At 60.1% G+C, this 18,355-nt stretch overlaps 3 protein-coding genes and 1 long non-coding RNA gene across 10 annotated transcripts in view; 1 reads left to right on the forward strand and 3 right to left on the reverse strand.

Annotated features, from left to right (window-relative positions):
• Positions 1 to 120: 120 nt before the first annotated feature.
• Positions 121 to 2,450, reverse strand: LOC128854539 (uncharacterized). Its single transcript, XR_008453573.1, has 3 exons — positions 1,524 to 2,450; positions 1,184 to 1,296; positions 121 to 582 (listed from the first exon to the last, which is right to left on the reverse strand). It is a non-coding gene; the product is annotated as an uncharacterized LOC128854539 (long non-coding RNA).
• Positions 2,451 to 4,053: 1,603 nt separating this feature from the next.
• Positions 4,054 to 7,185, forward strand: RPL19 (ribosomal protein L19). The gene is made up of 6 exons (XM_054088414.1): positions 4,054 to 4,108; positions 5,253 to 5,359; positions 5,636 to 5,758; positions 5,975 to 6,095; positions 6,376 to 6,486; positions 6,991 to 7,185. Exons 1-6 carry the CDS (start codon positions 4,104 to 4,106, stop codon positions 7,112 to 7,114), a joined length of 591 nt encoding a protein of 196 aa, XP_053944389.1. The 5' UTR covers positions 4,054 to 4,103; the 3' UTR covers positions 7,115 to 7,185.
• Positions 7,186 to 8,101: 916 nt separating this feature from the next.
• STAC2 (SH3 and cysteine rich domain 2) lies at positions 8,102 to 12,581 on the reverse strand. 3 transcript variants are annotated; one of them, XM_054088495.1, is made up of 11 exons: positions 12,473 to 12,581; positions 11,249 to 11,441; positions 11,042 to 11,139; positions 10,709 to 10,775; positions 10,537 to 10,610; positions 10,393 to 10,453; positions 10,218 to 10,273; positions 9,318 to 9,409; positions 9,168 to 9,219; positions 8,954 to 9,091; positions 8,102 to 8,843 (listed from the first exon to the last, which is right to left on the reverse strand). In XM_054088495.1, the coding sequence occupies exons 1-11, from the start codon at positions 12,521 to 12,523 to the stop codon at positions 8,748 to 8,750; spliced, it is 978 nt and encodes a 325-aa protein (XP_053944470.1). In that variant the 5' UTR covers positions 12,524 to 12,581; the 3' UTR covers positions 8,102 to 8,747. The 3 variants fall into 3 exon arrangements, with proteins under 3 accessions (XP_053944470.1, XP_053944471.1, XP_053944469.1); XM_054088496.1 differs by having other exon boundaries at positions 9,318 to 9,352; positions 10,694 to 10,775; XM_054088494.1 differs by having other exon boundaries at positions 8,106 to 8,843; positions 10,694 to 10,775.
• A 2,397-nt stretch (positions 12,582 to 14,978) lies between these two features.
• Positions 14,979 to 18,355, reverse strand: part of FBXL20 (F-box and leucine rich repeat protein 20) — a 45,187-nt gene continuing 41,810 nt past the window's right edge. For all 5 annotated transcript variants that reach the window (XM_054088223.1, XM_054088222.1, XM_054088224.1 and 2 more), the window contains exon 15: positions 14,979 to 17,455. In XM_054088223.1, the coding sequence (XP_053944198.1) occupies positions 17,348 to 17,455 (108 nt within the window). In that variant the 3' untranslated portion in view covers positions 14,979 to 17,347. The remainder of the gene's footprint in view (positions 17,456 to 18,355) is intronic.

Raw genomic sequence — 18,355 nt, forward strand, 5'->3', positions numbered from 1 at the left:
GGTCTGGAGAACGCTGACTCCCTCGGGATATTTAGGGTGACCCCAAACCTCCCCATTCAGGACCCTCCCAGCCCCAGAGCGACCCCCGTCCCCCCTGAACCCCTCCACTTCCCAGGGGCTTCCATGCCCACACACTGAGCCCTCTATGCACCCCATGGGGGACCCCCATGGCGATAGGGGGGACCCCCAGAGCTGACGCACCCCGTGTGTGGTGGGGAAGGGGCTGCACTTGCCCCCCACAGGGACCCCAACCCCATCTCTGCCCACGGCTCCGAGGGGCACAGCTCTCCCCCTCTCCGGCTGAGCCTCCTCACACTCATCTCACACCAACTGCACCCCAGGAGCCACCATCAGCTGTTGGAAAGTCCAAAATTCCTCGTCCCCCCTGCCCCCAGTGGGTCCTTTCCTGCTCCAGTCCCGGCTCCGGCAGCTGTGGGACAATGTGTCCGGAGAAGCCGGACAGCTGACGCCTGATTTTCCATTCTTAGCCTCCATCCGTCACCTCAAGGTGCCTACGATGGCACGGGCGCGTGCTTCCCGGCAGCCGGGCAGGTGGGGACAGGAGGTTGGGAGTGGGATGAGCTGCCCAAGGTCAACCAAATTGGCACCACCACCACCAACCTCAGGACGCAACCCCAACCACCACCACCAACAACCCCAGGACGCAACCCCAACCACCATCACCACCAACCCCAGGACGTAACCCCAACCACCACCATCAACCCCAGGACGCAACCCCAACCACCACCACCAACCCCAGGACGCAACCCCAAAGACCACCACCAACCCCAGGACGCAACCCCAACCACCACCACCACCAACCCCAGGACGCAACCCCAACCACTACCACCAACCCCAGGATGCAACCCCAACCACCACCATCAACCCCAGGATGCAACCCCAACCACCACCACCAACCCCAGGACGCAACCCCAAAGACCACCAACCCCAGGACGCAACCCCAAAGACCACCAACCCCAGGACGCAACCCCAACCACCACCATCAACCCCAGGATGCAACCCCAACCACTACCACCAACCCCAGGACGCAACCCCAATCACCACCACCAACCCCAGGACGCAACCCCAACCACCACCATCAACCCCAGGATGCAACCCCAACCACCACCACCAACCCCAACCACCACCACCATCAACCCCAGGACGCAACCCCAACCTTCACCTCAGCCCCCCAGGAAGCACGGAAACCTCTCCTTAAATTCTGGGGTCCCTTCATCTCAGTCCCTCTGGAAGAATGGAAACCTTGAGTTGTAGAGTCCCTTCATCCCAGCTCCTCTAGAAACATGGAAATCCCTTCTTGAATTCTGGGGTCCCTTCATCCCAGCACCCCTGGAGGAACGGAAACCTCTCCTTGAATTCTGGGGTCCCTCCATCCCAGCACCCCTGGAAGAATGGAAATCTTGAATTGGGGGGGTCCCTCCATCCTGGATCCTCTGGTAGCGTGGAAACCTCTCTTTTAATTTGGGGTCTCTTCATCCCAGTAGCCCTGGAAGAACAGAAACCTTGAATTTGGGGGTCCCTCCATCCCGGATCCTCTAAGCATGGAAACACCTCTTTGAATTTGGGGTCTCTTCATCCCCATCCCTCTGGAAATACGAAAACCTCTCTTTGAATTTGGGGTCCCTTCATTGCAGACCTCCTGGAAGAATGGGAACCTTGAATTCTGGGGTCCCTTCATTCCAGCCCCTATGGAAACAAGGAACCCTCTCTTTGAATTTGGGGTCCCTTCATCCCAGCATCCCTGGAAGAATGGAAACCTTGAATTCTGGAGTGTCCCTCTGGAAGCACGGGGTGACACTCGCAGGGTTTGGGGACACCCATGTCTCACACAACTCTTGCCTCCAGCCCACACAACCAAAAAAAACTTGACTGGACATCAAATTCCAGCAGCAAATCTCATTCCTGGTCCGGTCATCACATCCCAACCGCTGCCTCCGGAGCCTCCAGATTTTGATGTTTGTTTAAGGAAAACGAGGAGTCAGTTTTTAAACAGTGAAAGCCTGTGTTTATCTGTGTTTTTCCCTCAAAATGAACCAAAAAATCTGTCACCAGTGGCTCCTCTCCTCACGCCATATGCTGAATGCGCTACGCCGCCAGATTCCGAAGGAACCGTTAGCATCTTGTTCGGTGTTTAATGAGGAAAAATAGGGACCTTTTCCTCTCCGGCCACTCGCAACTTGCAGTGGCTGAAAGGAAGGAGGGAAAAGAATTGAAGCAAAATTATTCATTTGGCCATTATTTACCACCTGGGTGGTTAAAAAGCAATATTTTTGGTTGGGTGTTTGCTTTAAAGGAGGAATTCGGTCATGGAGAAACTCATGACAATCTGTACGTTATCATTTGGCAAATATTCCCTTCTTGAGTGCCTCTTGATCAGGGATAGGGCAGGGAGGAATGGTTTTCAGCTGAAAGAGGGGAGATTGAGATGAGATCTTTTGCTGTGAGGGTGGGGAGGCCCTGGAATAAGTTTCCCAGAGCAGTGGTGGCTGCCCCATCCCTGGAGGGGTTCCAGGCCAGGTTGGATGGGGTTTGGAGCCCCTGATCCAGTGGGAGGTGTTGGATCCATGGCAGGAGTGGGACTGGATGGGCTTTGAGGTCCCTTCCAACCCAAACCATTCCATGATTCTGTGATTCCAGGAACCTTTCGCCGTTCCTGGAGAGGCTTCAGCACTTTTTAGGTTCACTTCTCCGACACCGGCCCCGTTTCAAGCCTCGCAACAGCGAAACTCTTCCCAACCTGCAGCTTCCCAGAAGGGAGAGGAATCACACAATCATTAAGGTTGGAAAAGCCCCCTGAGCTCATCCAGCCCAACCATCAGCCCAACCCCACCGTACCTGCTACACCACGGCCCAAAGTGCCACCTCTGCACGTTCCTTGAACCCCTCCAGGGATGGAGACTCCACCGCTGCCCTGAGCGGCCTCTGCCAGGGCTTCACCACACGGCCTGCTGACCCCCACCCCAATCCCAGTGTGCCCCTACAGCGCATTAGCGGAGCCCCCCCAGCCTCCCAGGCCAGGGTGGGGGCATCTTCTCAGCTCCCAGCAGCCCCCCCAGTTCAATCCCAGTGCTCCCCAGTGCTTTCCACTCTCCTCCAGTTTCCCCTCAGTCCCAATGCACATGCACAGAGCCCACCCAGACCCACAGGTGGGGAGGAGGGGGGTATCTCCCCTGCTCCCTGCAGCCCACTCAGCCTGCCTGCGTGCCCTCCTGACCCCCCAGCCCACTCCCAGTGTCTCCCAGTGCTTCCCAGTCTCCCCAGTTTCCCTCTGTCCCACTGCCCATGCACAGAGCACACACAGCCCCACAGGCAGGGGCGCATCTCTCTTGCTCCCTGCAGCCCCCTCAGCCTGCCTGCATGTCCCCTTACGCCCCAGCTCACTCCCAGTGCCCCCCAGTCCTCCCCAGTGTCCTCCCAGTCCTCCTCCCCAGTCTCACTGTGCAAGATGAGAGCCTGCCCACTCCACACAGACCCACAGGCCGAGGGGGAAACATCTTCCCAGCTGCCCACAGCCCTCCCTACAGCCTCTCAGCGCGGCCCCATGACTCCCAGTCCACTCCCAGTGCTCCACAGTGCTTCCCAGTCTCCCCAGTTTCCCTCAGCTCCACCACCCATACACAGCGCTCGCACGCACTACAGACAGGGGGAGCACCTCCCCAGCTACCTGCAGCCCCCCAACCAACCTGCACAGCCCCTTGACCCCGACCCTGACCCCCACCCCATTCCCAGTGCCTCCCAGTGCCCCCCAGCCTCCTCTAGCATGCCTCCCTCAGCCCCACTGCGCATGCGCAGAGCCCACCGCCCCCTCCTGCCTCGTGCACGCGGGCCGTACCAACCCGCAGCGAGGCGGGGGGAATACTCGTAAGGGGACTCGCGGGGTGGTACGTTCCGCTCCCCCGCCTCTGAGAGCGGAAGGCGTGTGCTTAAGGTGGTACGTTCCACTCTCCCAGCTCTGGGCGAAGGAAAATGCTCTGGGTTCGTGTCCCGCCCCCCCCCGGACTGTGTGAGAGGTGGTATATCCCACTGCCCCGGCTGTGGGCGGGGCCGGTACCAGCGCCTCTTCCTCTGCGCCCGCCGCCGCCATGAGGTGAGGCTCGTGTTGCGTCGTTTAGTGTGGCCATTCCGGCCGCCACCGGCACCGGTGGGGCGGCCTCCGTAGCGGGGGGCGTTTTCAACAAGTGAGGAGTGCCCAACTGTGGTGCTGCCGCGGCGGCCCGGGTGCTGTGAGGTGGCTGCGGCCTCCTCAGGCTGTGGGGAGGGTGAAAAATGGCGGTGGAGCTGAAGCGGGGTGGGCAGCCTAGGGCTGCTGCCGCCTTTTCCTCCTTCTTCTCCGCCTCCTCTCCGCCTGCTGCTGCTGTAAGGGGAGGCGCTGCGCTCTGCTGCCCGCCTGGGCCTGTCCCAGCTGCCACGGGGGTGGTGTGGCCTGGACAGAGGGGGGTCCGCCCTCCATAGTGGGGGCCACGCTCCATAGCAGGATGGGCGCCCTCCATAGGGAGCTCTGACAACACGGGATGCCCTCGGTGGGGGGGGGGGCGGCCGCCCGCCGTAAGGGGGGAACACGTTTTGACAGCAAATGATGCCCTTCATAGTAGGGGGGGAGTTGCTTTCCATAGCGGGGAAGACACGCTGACAACAGGGGTGCCTGCCATAGGAGGAGGTTGTTCTCTCTAGGCGGGAGCCATACCGACGCCAAAGGGTGCTCTGCATAGGAGGGGGTCATGCTCCATAGAGGAAGCCACGTTCTGACAGTGGAGGGGCTGCCCTCAGTAGAGGGAGTTGCCCGGCTGAGATGCCAAGAGGCCCTGGGACCTGCAAGGCCTTCATGCCTGCAGAACCTTCCTGCCCTCGATCCGATCAACACTCCTGCCCAGTTTGGTGTCATTTGCAAACAGGAGGTACGCCCTGCATCCAGGTTTGCTTGGGTTCAGTGAGGATCCTGGGCTGGGGGCAGTCTCCCATGGCCTCCTGCGAGGTGGTCCTGGGTTCTGCAAGGCAGCTGTAGCCTCCTTGTGCCTCTGGGGGGATGTGAAAAAGAGCCAGAGCCCACACCAAGGAGTGTGGAGGGAGGGGATCACTGATCAGAGCTCGTCTTGCTGCCCTCCAGCCTTCAGTTGCTCAGTGCTCCCCATGGCGTGGGCCCAGCATACTCTGGGCTGTTCCTGGGCCTTCAGGCACTGCCAGAGCAGCCGGAGTGAGCCCTGGTGCTGAGCTGTGTGCCTGGTTCTCCACAGTATGCTCCGGCTCCAGAAGAGGCTGGCCTCCAGCGTCCTGCGCTGCGGGAAAAAGAAGGTCTGGCTCGATCCCAACGAAACCAATGAGATCGCCAACGCCAACTCACGTAAGTGATCGTTTCTCACAGACACGACTGTGCTGCCCTGTGGCAAAAGGATGCATGAGGGATACAGGAAGAGGCTTTTTGACTGGCTCAGGAGCAGTGAGCTTGGCTTAGATGTAAAATTCTGAGGCAGTCCAGCAGGATGAGGGGGCTTTAAGGGAAGGTCTGGCTTATCCTTGGTGTTGGATCCTTTTTGTCCAAGCCGCATTGGAGTCTGTACTTGCCTAATGTGTTCTCTCGTTGCACATAAGATGCTGAACATGGAGTTTCTTTCCTCAGGCCAGCAGATCAGGAAATTGATTAAGGATGGTCTAATCATCCGCAAACCTGTGACCGTTCACTCTCGTGCTCGATGCAGGAAGAACACCTTGGCCCGTCGGAAGGGCAGGCACATGGGCATCGGTAAGTGCTGGCTCCCAGAAACATCTGTTTTCCATTGTACGTGGCCGTATTGAGGGATGATCCCCAAGAATCTTGTGGCAGGGCCTGAAAATACACAGTTTGTGTGATAATAGTTTTGTGCTTGGAGTAAAGAGAGGGATCAAATGCTTTAGTGAAATGGTGAGGTTCAATCTCTAGGAATTCGGCTTCATCCGCATACTGTTTTCTCTCCTCTAGGTAAGAGAAAGGGTACGGCCAATGCTCGTATGCCCGAGAAGGTGACCTGGATGAGGAGGATGCGGATTCTGAGGCGCTTGCTCCGCAGATACAGGGAGTCCAAGAAGATCGACCGCCATATGTAAGCCGTACCCTGTGTTGGGTCATGTGTCCACGCGCTTGGGTGCCCTTTTCTTATGCAGCTTAGGGAAGGTAAATCCTCCAGGCGACATGGCACCGGAGAGCTGCTCCTGAATAACCCTGGTAGTTCTCCAGCCTGCTTGGAGAAGGGAAGAGCCGGTGCAGCAGCCTCAGAGCAACCCTGCTTAGTGCCAGGAGGGGTGCAGGGTGTCCAGAAGCTGTGCCGTGGTTTAATCTCAAAAGCAGCCTCATTTACCATCTGGTCTATTCTACTGCGTTAGGTATCACAGCCTGTACCTGAAGGTCAAGGGGAACGTCTTCAAGAACAAGCGGATCCTGATGGAGCACATCCACAAGCTCAAGGCAGATAAAGCTCGCAAGAAGCTCTTGGCGTAAGTGCTGCCTCAGTGTTAACGCTTCATCTTTCAGGTTGCGGGATTGATTTTACTGTGCCGGGAGGAAATTCCAGTTGGCTTCTGCTGCTGGTAGCCCTGTCTGGAGCCCTGGTGAGGAATTGGACTGGAACTGGGTAGCGCTGGCTGGAAGCAGAGAAATGCTTAATCCCAGCAGGGCTTTGTGTCGCTGTGGGTGTTAATTGCTTGTATGGATCTGGATCTACTGATCCAGCCACTTGGATCAGTAAATGATTGGCCAGGGGAGATGAGGAAGCATAGCAGCCAATAGATTTCCAAATCCTGCGGTTTACTCCATATAAAAAGCTGGTGTCTTCACTTGGGTCTGTGGTGAAGGTGAGAGCCCCGCGGCCTCGGCTCGAGCTGTGGGTGGCCCATGGGCGCTGGAGCAGGATCCTATGGAGTGACAGGAGGCCAGGACTGATGAGAAAGGCTTCCTCCGGGTGATCCCCGTGCATTCCCACACTCTTTATCTTCTTGCAGTGACCAGGCTGAAGCTCGCAGGTCCAAGACCAAGGAGGCCCGGAAGCGCCGTGAGGAACGCCTGCAGGCCAAGAAGGAGGAGATCATTAAGACTCTCTCTAAGGAGGAGGAGACCAAGAAGTAAACATCATCTGTCTTGTGTACATAGTGTTTGGCATCCCGAGTGCTCAGTAAAACACCACATTGGGGCTCCTCCACTGCATCTTGTGCTGTCTCTGTCCGGGGTTTCTGGAGCTGGGAGGGAAGAGCTGGGGAAGAACTGCCGCTCCTGTCTTGGTGCGAGGAACCAAAGGAGTCAAGCAGTTGGCTGCGAGCAAGAGGGGAAACAGGGGTAGGAGCACATCAGTCGTCTTCTCCCACGCAGTGGCCCCAGCTCCAGGTCTGCCCACTTGGCAACTGCAGCAGGAGCTTCTGAATCCCCGCTGGAGAGGGCAGGGCCTGGAGCAGGAGGGCTCAGGGAGCAACCGCATTCTTGGGCTTGTCCCAAACCCCAAGGAAAGGGCTTAACTGGACCCTGGGCTCCCTGGTGCGTCCTGATGGGAGTTGGTCCATTCAGAGGTCGTTCCGTGCACTTCAGCCAAGGAAGGAAGCTTTAGGGGGGCTCTGCTTCCCCGGGAGCCCCTGGGAGCAGGGAAGGAGCAGGGGGCTGCACGCATCCGGGCGCTGCTGTGAGGGACCTGGGGCCAGGGAACATCAGAGTCCATCCCCTTCAGACATCCCCCACTCCTGCCTGGACACCCCCATTCCCTGTAGGATCCCCCCCAATCCTGTCAGGACACCCCTCCAAAGACCCCCCACTCACCTCTACCAACTCCATGGTGGGGACAGCCCAGAACCAGGTCACCCTCACAAACCCTTCACCCTCCCGGGGGCAGCAGGAGCTTTGTGACCTGGGCTGAGGGGTCCTCAGTGACAGGAGATGCAGCTGAGACCCCCAACCTCATCACACAGGTGATGGGACCACCAGGGCACAGGGCTGGTTCCCCTCAAAGCCCAGCGTGTACCCTGTGCTGTGCCCACACTGTGACCCCACACATCACTCTCTCTGTGCCAGGACACCCCGAGGTCCCCCGGCACCCACTCTGTCCTTGGCCCCGCGTCCAGGTACGCCAGTGGGGACTCCAGCCAGGAACAAGCCCATGGTGGGTGGCACAGGACCGGGCACGGGGGGCCATCCCTACCCAGGACACACGGACTCTCCAGCAGGCGCAGAAACACAGACCTGGTGGCACCACCACCGCAGCGGCGTTTAATCGAGGCTCTCGGGTTGGAGCATCCTGGGAGCGGGCACTGCCCGGGGTTATTGCTTGTGTGAGCTGAGCGCGCCGCAGCTGGGCAGGACACACGTGTGTGTGTGGGGCTGCACACGCGTGTGTCAGTGCATGGGTACAGGCGTGGCTGTCTCTGGTGTGCGTGTGGAGTGGCGCATGCGTGTGTATGGGCAGAGGCGTGTGCCCAGGGATGTGCACACGTGTGTGTTGGTGTGCACACGCTCCCATCCCGCTGCACATGCGTGTCCATGCCCACCAACCAGCACACGCTGGGGTTTAGGGGGTGCCGGGGCCACCCTGGGGGCCACCCCTGTGTCCCCTGCCCTGTCCCAGCAGGGCACGTGTCTCAGGCGGGATCCCAAGGGTTGGGGACACTGGGAATGGTCGTTGGGAATGGTTCGGGGTTCAAGTCCTGCCCGGATGGGGCTTCCTGAGGTGCAGGGATCCAGGGGCGGTGGTGATGCTGGGATGGGGACAGGGATATCCTCAGATCTCCGTCAGCACCTCAGCAGGGACCAGTCCCCGCTTCTTCCCGCTGGTCACCCGGATGAGGCCCTCGGTCCTTCCCACACCGACGCAGATCTGGGATGAGCAGACAGACGGACGGACGGACAGACAGCCCTGGTGTCACCCCACTGAGAATAAACCCAACTCGCTGCACCTCAGGGCCGTGAGGGGCTGCTCCCCCGTACCTGGTTCTCCCTGAGGCTCATGCGCCCCTGCTCCTTGTCCCCCTGCACAGCCCGGCAGCTCCTCCAGACGCTCTCGCCGGGACGGACGCGCTGCACGAAGTTGGCAGGGAAGAAGCCGAGGCGGTCGCCCACTTTGCCCTGCGGAGCGGCAGCTGAGACCCCTCACGCTCGCTGCACCAGTGACCACAGAACCAGCTCCCCCCACGCCACTGACCTTCCACCACTCCTCATTGGAGTCATCCACCAGCGTGACCCTGTCCCCGGGCCTGTGGGAAGGGAGATGTGGGGCAGTTTGGGGGTGTCCCCCTACTCCGCTGCCCCCCCGCCGTGGGTCTGGCCCCCCAATCGCCCCCACCCCACTCACTGCAGCGCCAGGTCCTGCTGCTCCTGGGGCACGAACTTGTAGAGAGCCACGTAGGAGAACATGGGAGCCCCATCGCGCCGCGCGCGGGCAGCCTGCGGGCACAGCCAGCCCTGCCCCACGGCCCCCTGCCCCACGGCCAGCCCTGCCCCACAGCCCCCTGCCCCACGGCCCCCTGCCCCACAGCCAGCCCTGCCCCACAGCCAGCCCTGCCCCACGGCCCCCTGCCCCACAGCCAGCCCTGCCCCATGGCCCCCTGCCCCACGGCCCCCTGCCCCACAGCCAGCCCTGCCCCACGGCCCCCTGCCCCACAGCCAGCCCTGCCCCATGGCCCCCTGCCCCACGGCCCCCTGCCCCACAGCCCCCTGCCCCACAGCCCCCAGCCCCATACCAGTGTCACAACCCTCTGCCCCACAGCCCCCTTCCAAAAAAACCCATCCTTCTGCCCCACAGCCCCTTCCAACTCCCTATTCCTCTGCCCCACAGCCCCATCTGTCTGCCCCATGATCCCAGCCCCCTGCCCCACAACCCCCTTCCAAAAAACCCCATCCTTCTGCCCCACAGCCCCCTGCCCCCCAGCCCCCAGCCCCACACCAGTGTCACAACCCCCTGCCCCACAGTCCCCTTGCAAAAAAACCCCATCCTTCTGCCCCACAGCCCCTTCCACCTCCCTATTCCTCTGCCCCACAGCCGTCCCTCTGCCCCACGGTCCCAACCCTCTGCCCCACAGCCCCTTCCAATACCCCCATCCCTCGGCCCCATGGACTGAGCGCACAGACCCATCCTTCTGCCCCACAGACTGAGCCCACGGTCACAGCCCTCTGCCCCACAGCCTTAGTGTTCCACCCAAACCCCCCAACTCCCCATCCTTCACCCCATATTCTGCCTCCCGAGCCCCCCAACCTGCTGCCCGGGGCTCCTCTCCTCCGCAGTGCCCCTCTCTGCTGGAGTCACAGCCGCTGCGACAGACGGACGAGTTGGGGAGGACAGAGTCATCCCTGGCCCCCCACCCTGACCCCCACCCTGACCCCCCACCCTGACCCCCACCCTGACCCCCACCCCGCCGCCACCCCCTTACCATCCCCACCCGGGCTCCCCACGCTGCTTGGGGTGTCCTCGCTTTCCTCCTCTTTGTCACCCTAGAACAGAGGGAGGGTTTAGGGGGGGTCCCCACAAGCCCACAGTGCCCCCCCCAACTCCTCTCCAGTTCTTGGGGGGGTACCTGGATAGTGGGGGGCAGCTCCATGGCGCCGTTTGCCAGGGAGGTGCCGAACCGCAGCGCCTCATACACGGGGTCTGGGAGGAGAGCATGGGGGGTGTTAGGGTCCCCCCCAAAACCCCAGGGAGAGGGTGCACCCCCATGGGGGGTGGGGGCTCACCTGGGGGGGGCTCACCCTGCGTGGATCCCCCCTGCTCCGGCATCAATAGCGGCGAGCTGAAATTGCGGTGGAAAGAGGTGACCTGGGGGGGGAAAAACAAGACTTTTGGTTCAAAGTGGGGGCACGCAGCACCCCTAAAACACCCAGAGTGGGGGGGGGGGCAGAGAGGAGGGGCTGCAGACCCCCATGTACATGGGGGGGGGGGGGTGTCCTTGCACCCACCCCAACCCCTCGCGCGCGCCCATGGCCTCACATCCCGGTGCGCACGGATGGGGTTGTGCCGAGGGGAGGGGGGTTCTGGGGGGGCTGCAGGGCTCTGGGGGGGTGCCCCCCCAACTCAACACGTACCGTCTTGCCGGGACACCGCTGCCGTGAGACCCCCTCGGAGCACCAGAGATGGACGCCGGCCTTGCACGCTTTGCACCGCAGGCCCTGCCGTGAGTTACCTGCAAGGAAAAAAGGGGGGGGGGGGGTCACAGCCCCCCTGCACCCCCTTATTCCCCCTCCATATTCCTCAGCCCCCCCCCCAGCACCCCTTTACCCCCCTGCACCCACCGGTGATGAGCTGCCGGCACAGCTCGCAGGGACAGTGTTTCTTGAAGACGTACTGCTGGAAGCCATGGGCCTGGGGGGGCCCTGGGGGGGGCCCTGGGGGGTGCCCCCCAATCCCTGCCCGTGGGAAGAGGTTTTCCACGCTTTTACTCCGCAGTAGAGTCCGGAGGGAGAGTGAACGCTTCAGCCGCTGCATCTGCCGGAGGGAAACCCCCCAAAGGGCTGGAAGGGACCCCCCCTCAAGGGATGGAAGGGACCCCCCCTCAAGGGATGGAAGGGACCCCCTCAAAGGGCTGGAAGGGACCCCCCCCAAGGGCTGGAAGGGACCCACCCTCAAGGGATGGAAGGGACCCCTCAAGGCTGGAAGGGACCCCCCCAAAGGGCTGGAAGGGACCCCCGAAGGCTGGAAGGGACGCCCCCTCAAGGCTGGAAGGGACCCCCCCTCAAGGGCTGGAAGGGACCCCCGAAGGCTGGAAGGGACCCCCCCTCAAGGCTGGAAGGGACCCCCCCAAAGGGCTGGAAGGGACCCCCCCTCAAGGCTGGAAGGGAACCCCCCAAGGCTGGAAGGGACCCCCCCTCAAGGCTGGCAGTGACCCCCCCCCCCCCCCGCTGCACCCCTACATCTCCCTGTGCCCCCCCCATCCCCCTGTCTCCCCCTCGCTGCCCCCCACCCCCTGGTACCCCCCTACATCCCCCTGTGCCCATTCCACCCCCCCCCGGCAGCCCCCCAATCCCCTCCTGGTGCCCCCCCATCACACTGTGTGTCCCCCCCCCGGTGCCCCCCGCTGTCCCCCTACACCCCCTGGTGTCCCCTCTCCCCCCTGGTAGCACCCCCCCATCCCCCGATACCCCCCCAGTTCCTCCCCCAATGCCCCTCCATCTCCCTTTGTCCCCTCTTGTGCCCCCCCCCAACTTCTATCCCCCCCAGTAGGTGCCCCCCAACCCCCAGTGCCCCCCTACATCCCCTGGTGTGTCCCCCAGTGCCCCCCCCGTATCCCCCCATGCACCCCAACATCCCCCTTTATACCCCCCAGTCCCACCCCATCCCCTTGTTCCCCCCTCCCAGTGCCCCCCCCCATCCTCTTTTCTCCCCCCCAGTCCCCCCCCAATCCCCCCCATCCCCTTGTTCCCCCCCCCAGTGCCCCCCCATCCTCTTTTCTCCCCCCCAGTCCCCCCCCAGTGCCCCCCCCATCCCCTTGTCCCGCCCCCCCAGTGTCCCCCCCCTACCCTGCCGCTGTCCCCTCCCGGGGGGGTCTCTCTGTCCCCAGGTTCGCTCATTCCCCCCCCCTCCCCGGTCCCTCCCGGTTCTCCCGTTGTGGGGTGGGGGGGGCTCTGCTCATCCCTGTCTGCCCATTGGCTGCGGGGCCGGGGGAGGGGCTTGACCCCTCCCACCCTCTGCACACGGGGGGGGGGAGCACTTGGGGGGGGCCCAGCATCCATTCCAGCCCCCCTCAGCATCCATAGACCCCCCCACACTGCACTTGGGGGGGGGCAGCATCCATTCCAGCCCTCCTCAGCATCCATGGACCCCCCCAAACTGCACTTGGGGGGGGGCAGCATCCATTCCAGCACCCATTGACACCCCCCATTTTCAACTTAGGGGGTGCAGCACCCACAGACACCCCACCCCCCCCCCCCGTTTACATCCTGGGGGGGACAAACAACACCCCTAGACCCCCCCATTTATATCCTGGGGGGGATACAGCACCCATAGAACCCCCCCCCCCAATTTGCACCCGGGGGGGGACAACACAGCACTCACAGACCCCCCCTCATTTATATCCGGGGGGGGGAATACAACACCCATAGACTCCCCTATTTGCACCCGGGGGGGGGCAGCATCCATACCCCCCCCCCATTTTTAACCTGGGGGGGCACACAGCACCCATAATCCCCCCCTATTTGCACCTAGAGGGGGGGGCAGCACCCATAGACCCCCTATTTTCCTCCTGGGGGGGACACAGCACCCACAGATCTCCCCATTTGCCCCCCCCTCTAAATCCCTGTCCCCTTGTCCCAGTCCAACCAAGGACACCCCCCCCCCTTGTCCCCCCCCCCCCCCCCTCAGCCCTTCCAGGCCGCCCTGTCCAGGGCGAGAAGCCAAGGTTGGGCTGTGCCAGCCCGCGAGGCCCCCCCTGCATCTTAATTCCATGGATTTGGCCCAGATTTGGCTCATTTTGGGGAAAAACGCAGTGGGGGGGGGGGAGAGGTGATGGTGTAAGGCAATGCCCCCCCCCCCAAGAGTGTAAATGGGGGCTGGGGGGGGGTTAAGGGAGGGGACATGGGTGCTGCCCCCTCCCCTTAGGGGTTGGGGGGATGGAGCAGCAAATGGGGGGGTCTCTGGGTGCTGCCCCCCAGTTCAACCCCAGCTCAGCTCTAGTTTAAACCCTTGTTTGGCTCCAGTTCACCCCCAATCCAGCACCAGTTCAGTCCCAGTTCACTCCCAATCCAGCCCCAGTTAACCCGCAGTCCAGCCTTATTTCAGCTCCTGATCAGTCCATTCACCCCTAACCCAGCACCAGTTCAGACCCAGTTCACCCCCAGCTCAGCCTTATTTCAGCCCCAGTTCACTCCCAGTTCAACCTCAACTCAGTCCCAGTTCACCCCCAATCCAGTTCCAGTTCAGTCCCAGTTCACCCCCAATCCAGTCCCAATTCAGCCTCAATTCACCCCCAATCCAGCCCCAGTTCTGTCCCAGTTCACCCCCAATCCAGCCCCAGTTCACCCCAATCCAGCCCCAGCTCCATCCCAGTTCACCCCAATCCAGCTCTAGCTCCGTCCCAGTTCACCCCCAATCCAGCACCAGTTCACCCCCAATCCAGCCCCAGCTCCGTCCCAGTTCACCCCCAATCCAGCACCAGTTCACCCCCAATCCAGCCCCAGCTCTGTCCCAGTTCACTCCCAATCCAGCACCAGCTCCGTCCCAGTTCACCCCCAATCCAGCACCAGGTCCGTCCCAGTTCACCCCCAATCCAGCCCCAGCTCCATCCCAGTTCACCCCAATCCAGCCCCAGGTCCGTCCCAGTTCACCCCCAGTCCAGCCCCATCTCCATCCCAGTTCACTCCCAGTCCACCCCCAATCCAGCCCCAGCTCCATCCCAGTTCACCCCAATCCAGCCTCAGCTCCATCCCAGTTCACCCCCAATCCAGCACCAGTTCACCCCCAGTCCAGCCCCATCTCCATCCCAGTTCACCCCCAGTTCACCCCCAATCCAGCCCCAGCTCCATCCCAGTTCACCCCCACTCCAGCCCCAGTTCACCCCCACTCCAGCCCCAGTTCACCCCCAATCCAGCCCCAGCTCCATCCCAGTTCACCCCCACTCCAGCCCCAGTTCACCCCCACTCCAGCCCCAGTTCACCCCAATCCAGCCTCAGCTCCGTCCCAGTTCACCCCCACTCCAGCCCCGACGGCGGCCGCTGGAAAAGCCGCCTTTGGTGCAAGAAGGGACCTTTCCAGATGGGTCTGAGCTCCTCCCCACGCAGCCGCTGCCCGCAGCCCGCTGGGCACCACTCACCTCCGACCCACACCGCTCCTCTCACCGACGTCCTCCGCAGCCACCGGAGCAAACCCAGGACCAGTCCGACCCCAACCCCGCTCCTCTCCATCTAAGAGGCCTTTTCCAACCCCGTTATCCCACGATCCACCCGCACAAACAAGGATGCGCGCCCAGAGCGTGACATTCCCCACCACGCCGCCGCGGGCCAGAGGCTTTTTTTGCTCTCCAAAGCCACCCCTCCAGTAAGACAAACCTTGGAAAATGGTGTTTATTGGTATTTATAAATACAAACATAAGGAAGAGTCCATTTGAAGACGGATAATTGACTTAAAAGGACACTGTCAAGTAGTTGGAGCTACCTTAATGCTGTCACCCCGCCTGGAAAGCAAAATAAAACTGCTTTGGGTTCTGCAGGCTGGAGTTTTCCCTGGAAAAACTCTGCTTGGTTCCAAAGAAATCAGTCTGCCAACGACACCCTGGCTCGCTAAATCCATTTTAGCTCGGGATAAACCAAACCCGGAGTCTTTCCCTGTGCAAACACCGCCAGGGCTGTCCCAGGCGCATCCGCCTTTTATCTTCCGCCACCCTGAAAATGGGAGAAAAAAAAAGTCCTGCAACTGGGCTGGGAACATGCTCGTCGAGGAGAGAGAGAGAATCCACGGCGCTAAAGAGGATTTGAATAAATATAACCGATTCCAAGCGATCTACAGGGAAGGCGTTGACAGTATCCTTTTAAAGACAGCAGACTGGATTTCCTCCCGGCACGCCGCGCGCCTGCGAGACTCCGTTAAGCATATACAGACGGGGAGAGACATCGAAGGGGATACAGCTTTGGCGCTACTAAGGGACCCCTTCTGACTGCCTGAAGAGCTCAGACAGCGGGTGGGAAGCAACACCCGGTCCTCAAAGCAAAGCCTCAGTGGAAAAACAACCAACCCCCCCGGACCCTAAAAGAGCCGTTCCTCGTGCTCTTCCCTCAGCTTTTCTTCAGCATCGCGGTGAAGCATCACGGCCTCGGCCGTTGGCAGCCAGGATGATTACACAGACTTGCTCGTCTCTGTCTCGGTCAGTGGGGAACCCATCCATAACCACGCAACGCTCCCTTCCATCGCAGGAAGAGCGCAATTACTTACATGCCAGCTCGTCTTCCATAAACTCGTGAAGAGTTTGACCAAGTTCTGCCCTATTAAACCCTTGGCGTCTGCCCATCTGTTCCTGTTTCACGCTCGGCAGCTGGAGCTGCCAGCATCAAGGAACCAGGAGGTCACCGAGCCGGCTGGCGCTGGCGACGCTCTTGAAGCACCTCATCCTGCCTGAAATGCCTCTCAACCAGCTCCGAATACGTCCCCGCCGGCAGCCGGGAAGGACACAGCAAAGCCCTGATCCATTCCCATGGCTCCTTCGCCAGGACGAGCCACTTACCTGCAGAAGACGCAAAGCAAAACCACCCAGCGCTCGCACCTCGGCGTGCAAAAATCATCGAGGGCGTATTTTCAAGCCCGCTGTTTCTCCCGCTTCTATTATTTCTTGATCAGGGCAACAAGCAGAAAGATTCTACTTTGCTTTTCCTCACGGGAAAGGAGAGCGGGAGGAGGAAACTGAGTCACTGGAACACAGACTATAGCTTTTTCCCCCCTCTATTGAGTGTTATATTTTCATCACCGGGATAAAACCTGAAATGCAAAACCAAATCTGGACACCCAATGGCTGATAAAATAAAGTCGTTTGCCACTTCGAATCCTCCGCGTGGGTCGTGACAGGCTCAGGGTTCTAAGGGTCAAACGTACTCTTTTTCAATTTAAACGATTGATTCGTAGCTTTTGTTTGGTGAATCTGAAAAAATTATTGAATTAAGATATCTTTAAACAAAAAAAAGAAAGAAAGCAGGATGGAGGGAAAGTAGGAAAAAAAACCACCCCGAGCCTGATGTTACAGATTTGAAGCTATACCACAAGGATCTAAGAAGCCTCCGAGCTGGATGCTACGGGACACAGAAGAAACAATGAACCTTCGACGTGAGCATGCTCAGGGTGGCCAGCAGGCAACGGGAAGTCGAGAAGCACAAGTAAATCCTGTCTCACAACAGCTGCTGTTTCATTCCCTCCCTGAAAAACGGACACAAAACTCAGGATTTTCAGATTTGGGTTTGTGGGTTGGTGGTTTTTTTTTCTTGCCTCGTGGCCAAGAGATGCAGGGTTAAAGCACGTTCCTTCTCTCTCCCTATTTCAAAGGATTCCAGTTACTATTCCAACCTCAACGGCAACGCCGGTTATTCTGGGTTGATAAAAATCTCCCCTCCTTACCGCAAGGGTTTCATCTGAGCATGCCCAGTAGGAATGGTTCAGAATGATACCAATCCACCTACGGGAAAAAAAAAAGCCAACACAGCTCCAGCTCCCACACTGCGAAGTTCATCAGTTTGCCGGGACAGGTGGGACACGGATATGGATGCGTATGGGTGGCTACAGGGACCCGGCGCCGCTGGCCCTGTTCGCTGGCCCTTGCAAATGACACTGGTATCGCTTTTCCTTGAAGATACTGGTGTCCACCGTAATTCTACAAGCGGATTTAAATACTCAGTTTGCGAGGAGGATGGCTTCCAGTGTCATAGGATGATGCAACATCTGCAGAAGCGTTGTCTGCTGCCCCCGACCGAAGGAGGGGGAGTCACAGGCGCGAAGTAGGCATGGACTTTAACACTGGGTAAATGGGTCTGAAAAGACAAACACAACGTGTCAGGAGATAAAGGCAGCGCGACGGTCCGAGGGCGAAAGAGGACTGGCTCGCTTCTCTTCACACTAACACACCCGAGAACTGGAGCCGAGCCCCGGGTTCACCAGTGTGATTTCCTCACAGGTTGTGGATTAGCGAGTTTGTTCTGATAGCACAGAACAGCTACGGGCAAGTAAGACAAAACGATGCTCTTTCCTCGCCGTTAATCCTGCGGCAGCCGGAGGGACAGAACAGCGCTTCTCTTTGCAAGTAAGATGTTATCGTTAACTCCCTTTTTAAAGACTTAGAAGGAACCGCAGGGACACAAGAGTGCCTTAATCATAGAATCATGGAATAGTTTGGGTTGGAAGGGACCTTGGAGATCATCCAGTTCCAACCCCTGCCATGGGCAGGGACACCTCCCACTGGATCCGGTTGCTCCAAGCCCCATCCAACCTGGCCTTGAACCCCTCCAGGGATGGGGCACCACCACTGCTCTGGGCAACCTCTTCCAGTGCCTCATCATTCTCATAGTGAAGAAACTCCTCCTTATGTCCAGTCTAAATCTGCCCCTCTCCAGTTTATCCCCATTCCCCCTCGTCCTATCCCCACAAGTCTTTGTGAACAGCCCCTCCCCAGCTTTCTTGTAGCCCCTTCAGGCACTGGAAGCTGCTCTAAGGTCTCCCCGCAGCCTTCTCCAGGCTGAACAACCCCAACTCTCTCAGCCTGTCCTCCTTTGGGAGGTTCTCCAGCCCTAAGATCATCTTTGTAGCCTCCTCTGGACCTGTTCCAACAGTTTCATACCCTTCTTATGTTGAGGATTCCAGAACCGGACACAATACTCCAGATGAGGAATCTGAAACCGCAGCCCTCCCTCCTCCCATCAGGTAACGCGTCTAAG

The sequence above is a fragment of the Cuculus canorus genome, chromosome 25 (assembly GCF_017976375.1).
Source record: "Cuculus canorus isolate bCucCan1 chromosome 25, bCucCan1.pri, whole genome shotgun sequence".
Classification (NCBI taxonomy): Eukaryota; Metazoa; Chordata; class Aves; order Cuculiformes; family Cuculidae; genus Cuculus; species Cuculus canorus.

Excerpts from the sequence above, each read along its gene's own strand:
- RPL19 (XM_054088414.1), top strand. Across the intron at positions 5,360-5,635 it reads GATCGCCAACGCCAACTCAC|GCCAGCAGATCAGGAAATTG; the intron begins GTAAGTGATCGT and ends TTCTTTCCTCAG. Across the intron at positions 5,759-5,974 it reads GGGCAGGCACATGGGCATCG|GTAAGAGAAAGGGTACGGCC; the intron begins GTAAGTGCTGGC and ends TCTCTCCTCTAG.
- STAC2 (XM_054088494.1), bottom strand. The coding sequence starts at position 12,523 with ATGAGCGAACCTGGGGACAGAGAGACCCCCCCGGGAGGGGACAGCGGC. Across the intron at positions 11,442-12,472 it reads CGGGAGGGGACAGCGGCAGG|ATGCAGCGGCTGAAGCGTTC; the intron begins GTAGGGGGGGGA and ends TCCCTCCGGCAG. Across the intron at positions 9,092-9,167 it reads CCAATGAGGAGTGGTGGAAG|GGCAAAGTGGGCGACCGCCT; the intron begins GTCAGTGGCGTG and ends GCCGCTCCGCAG.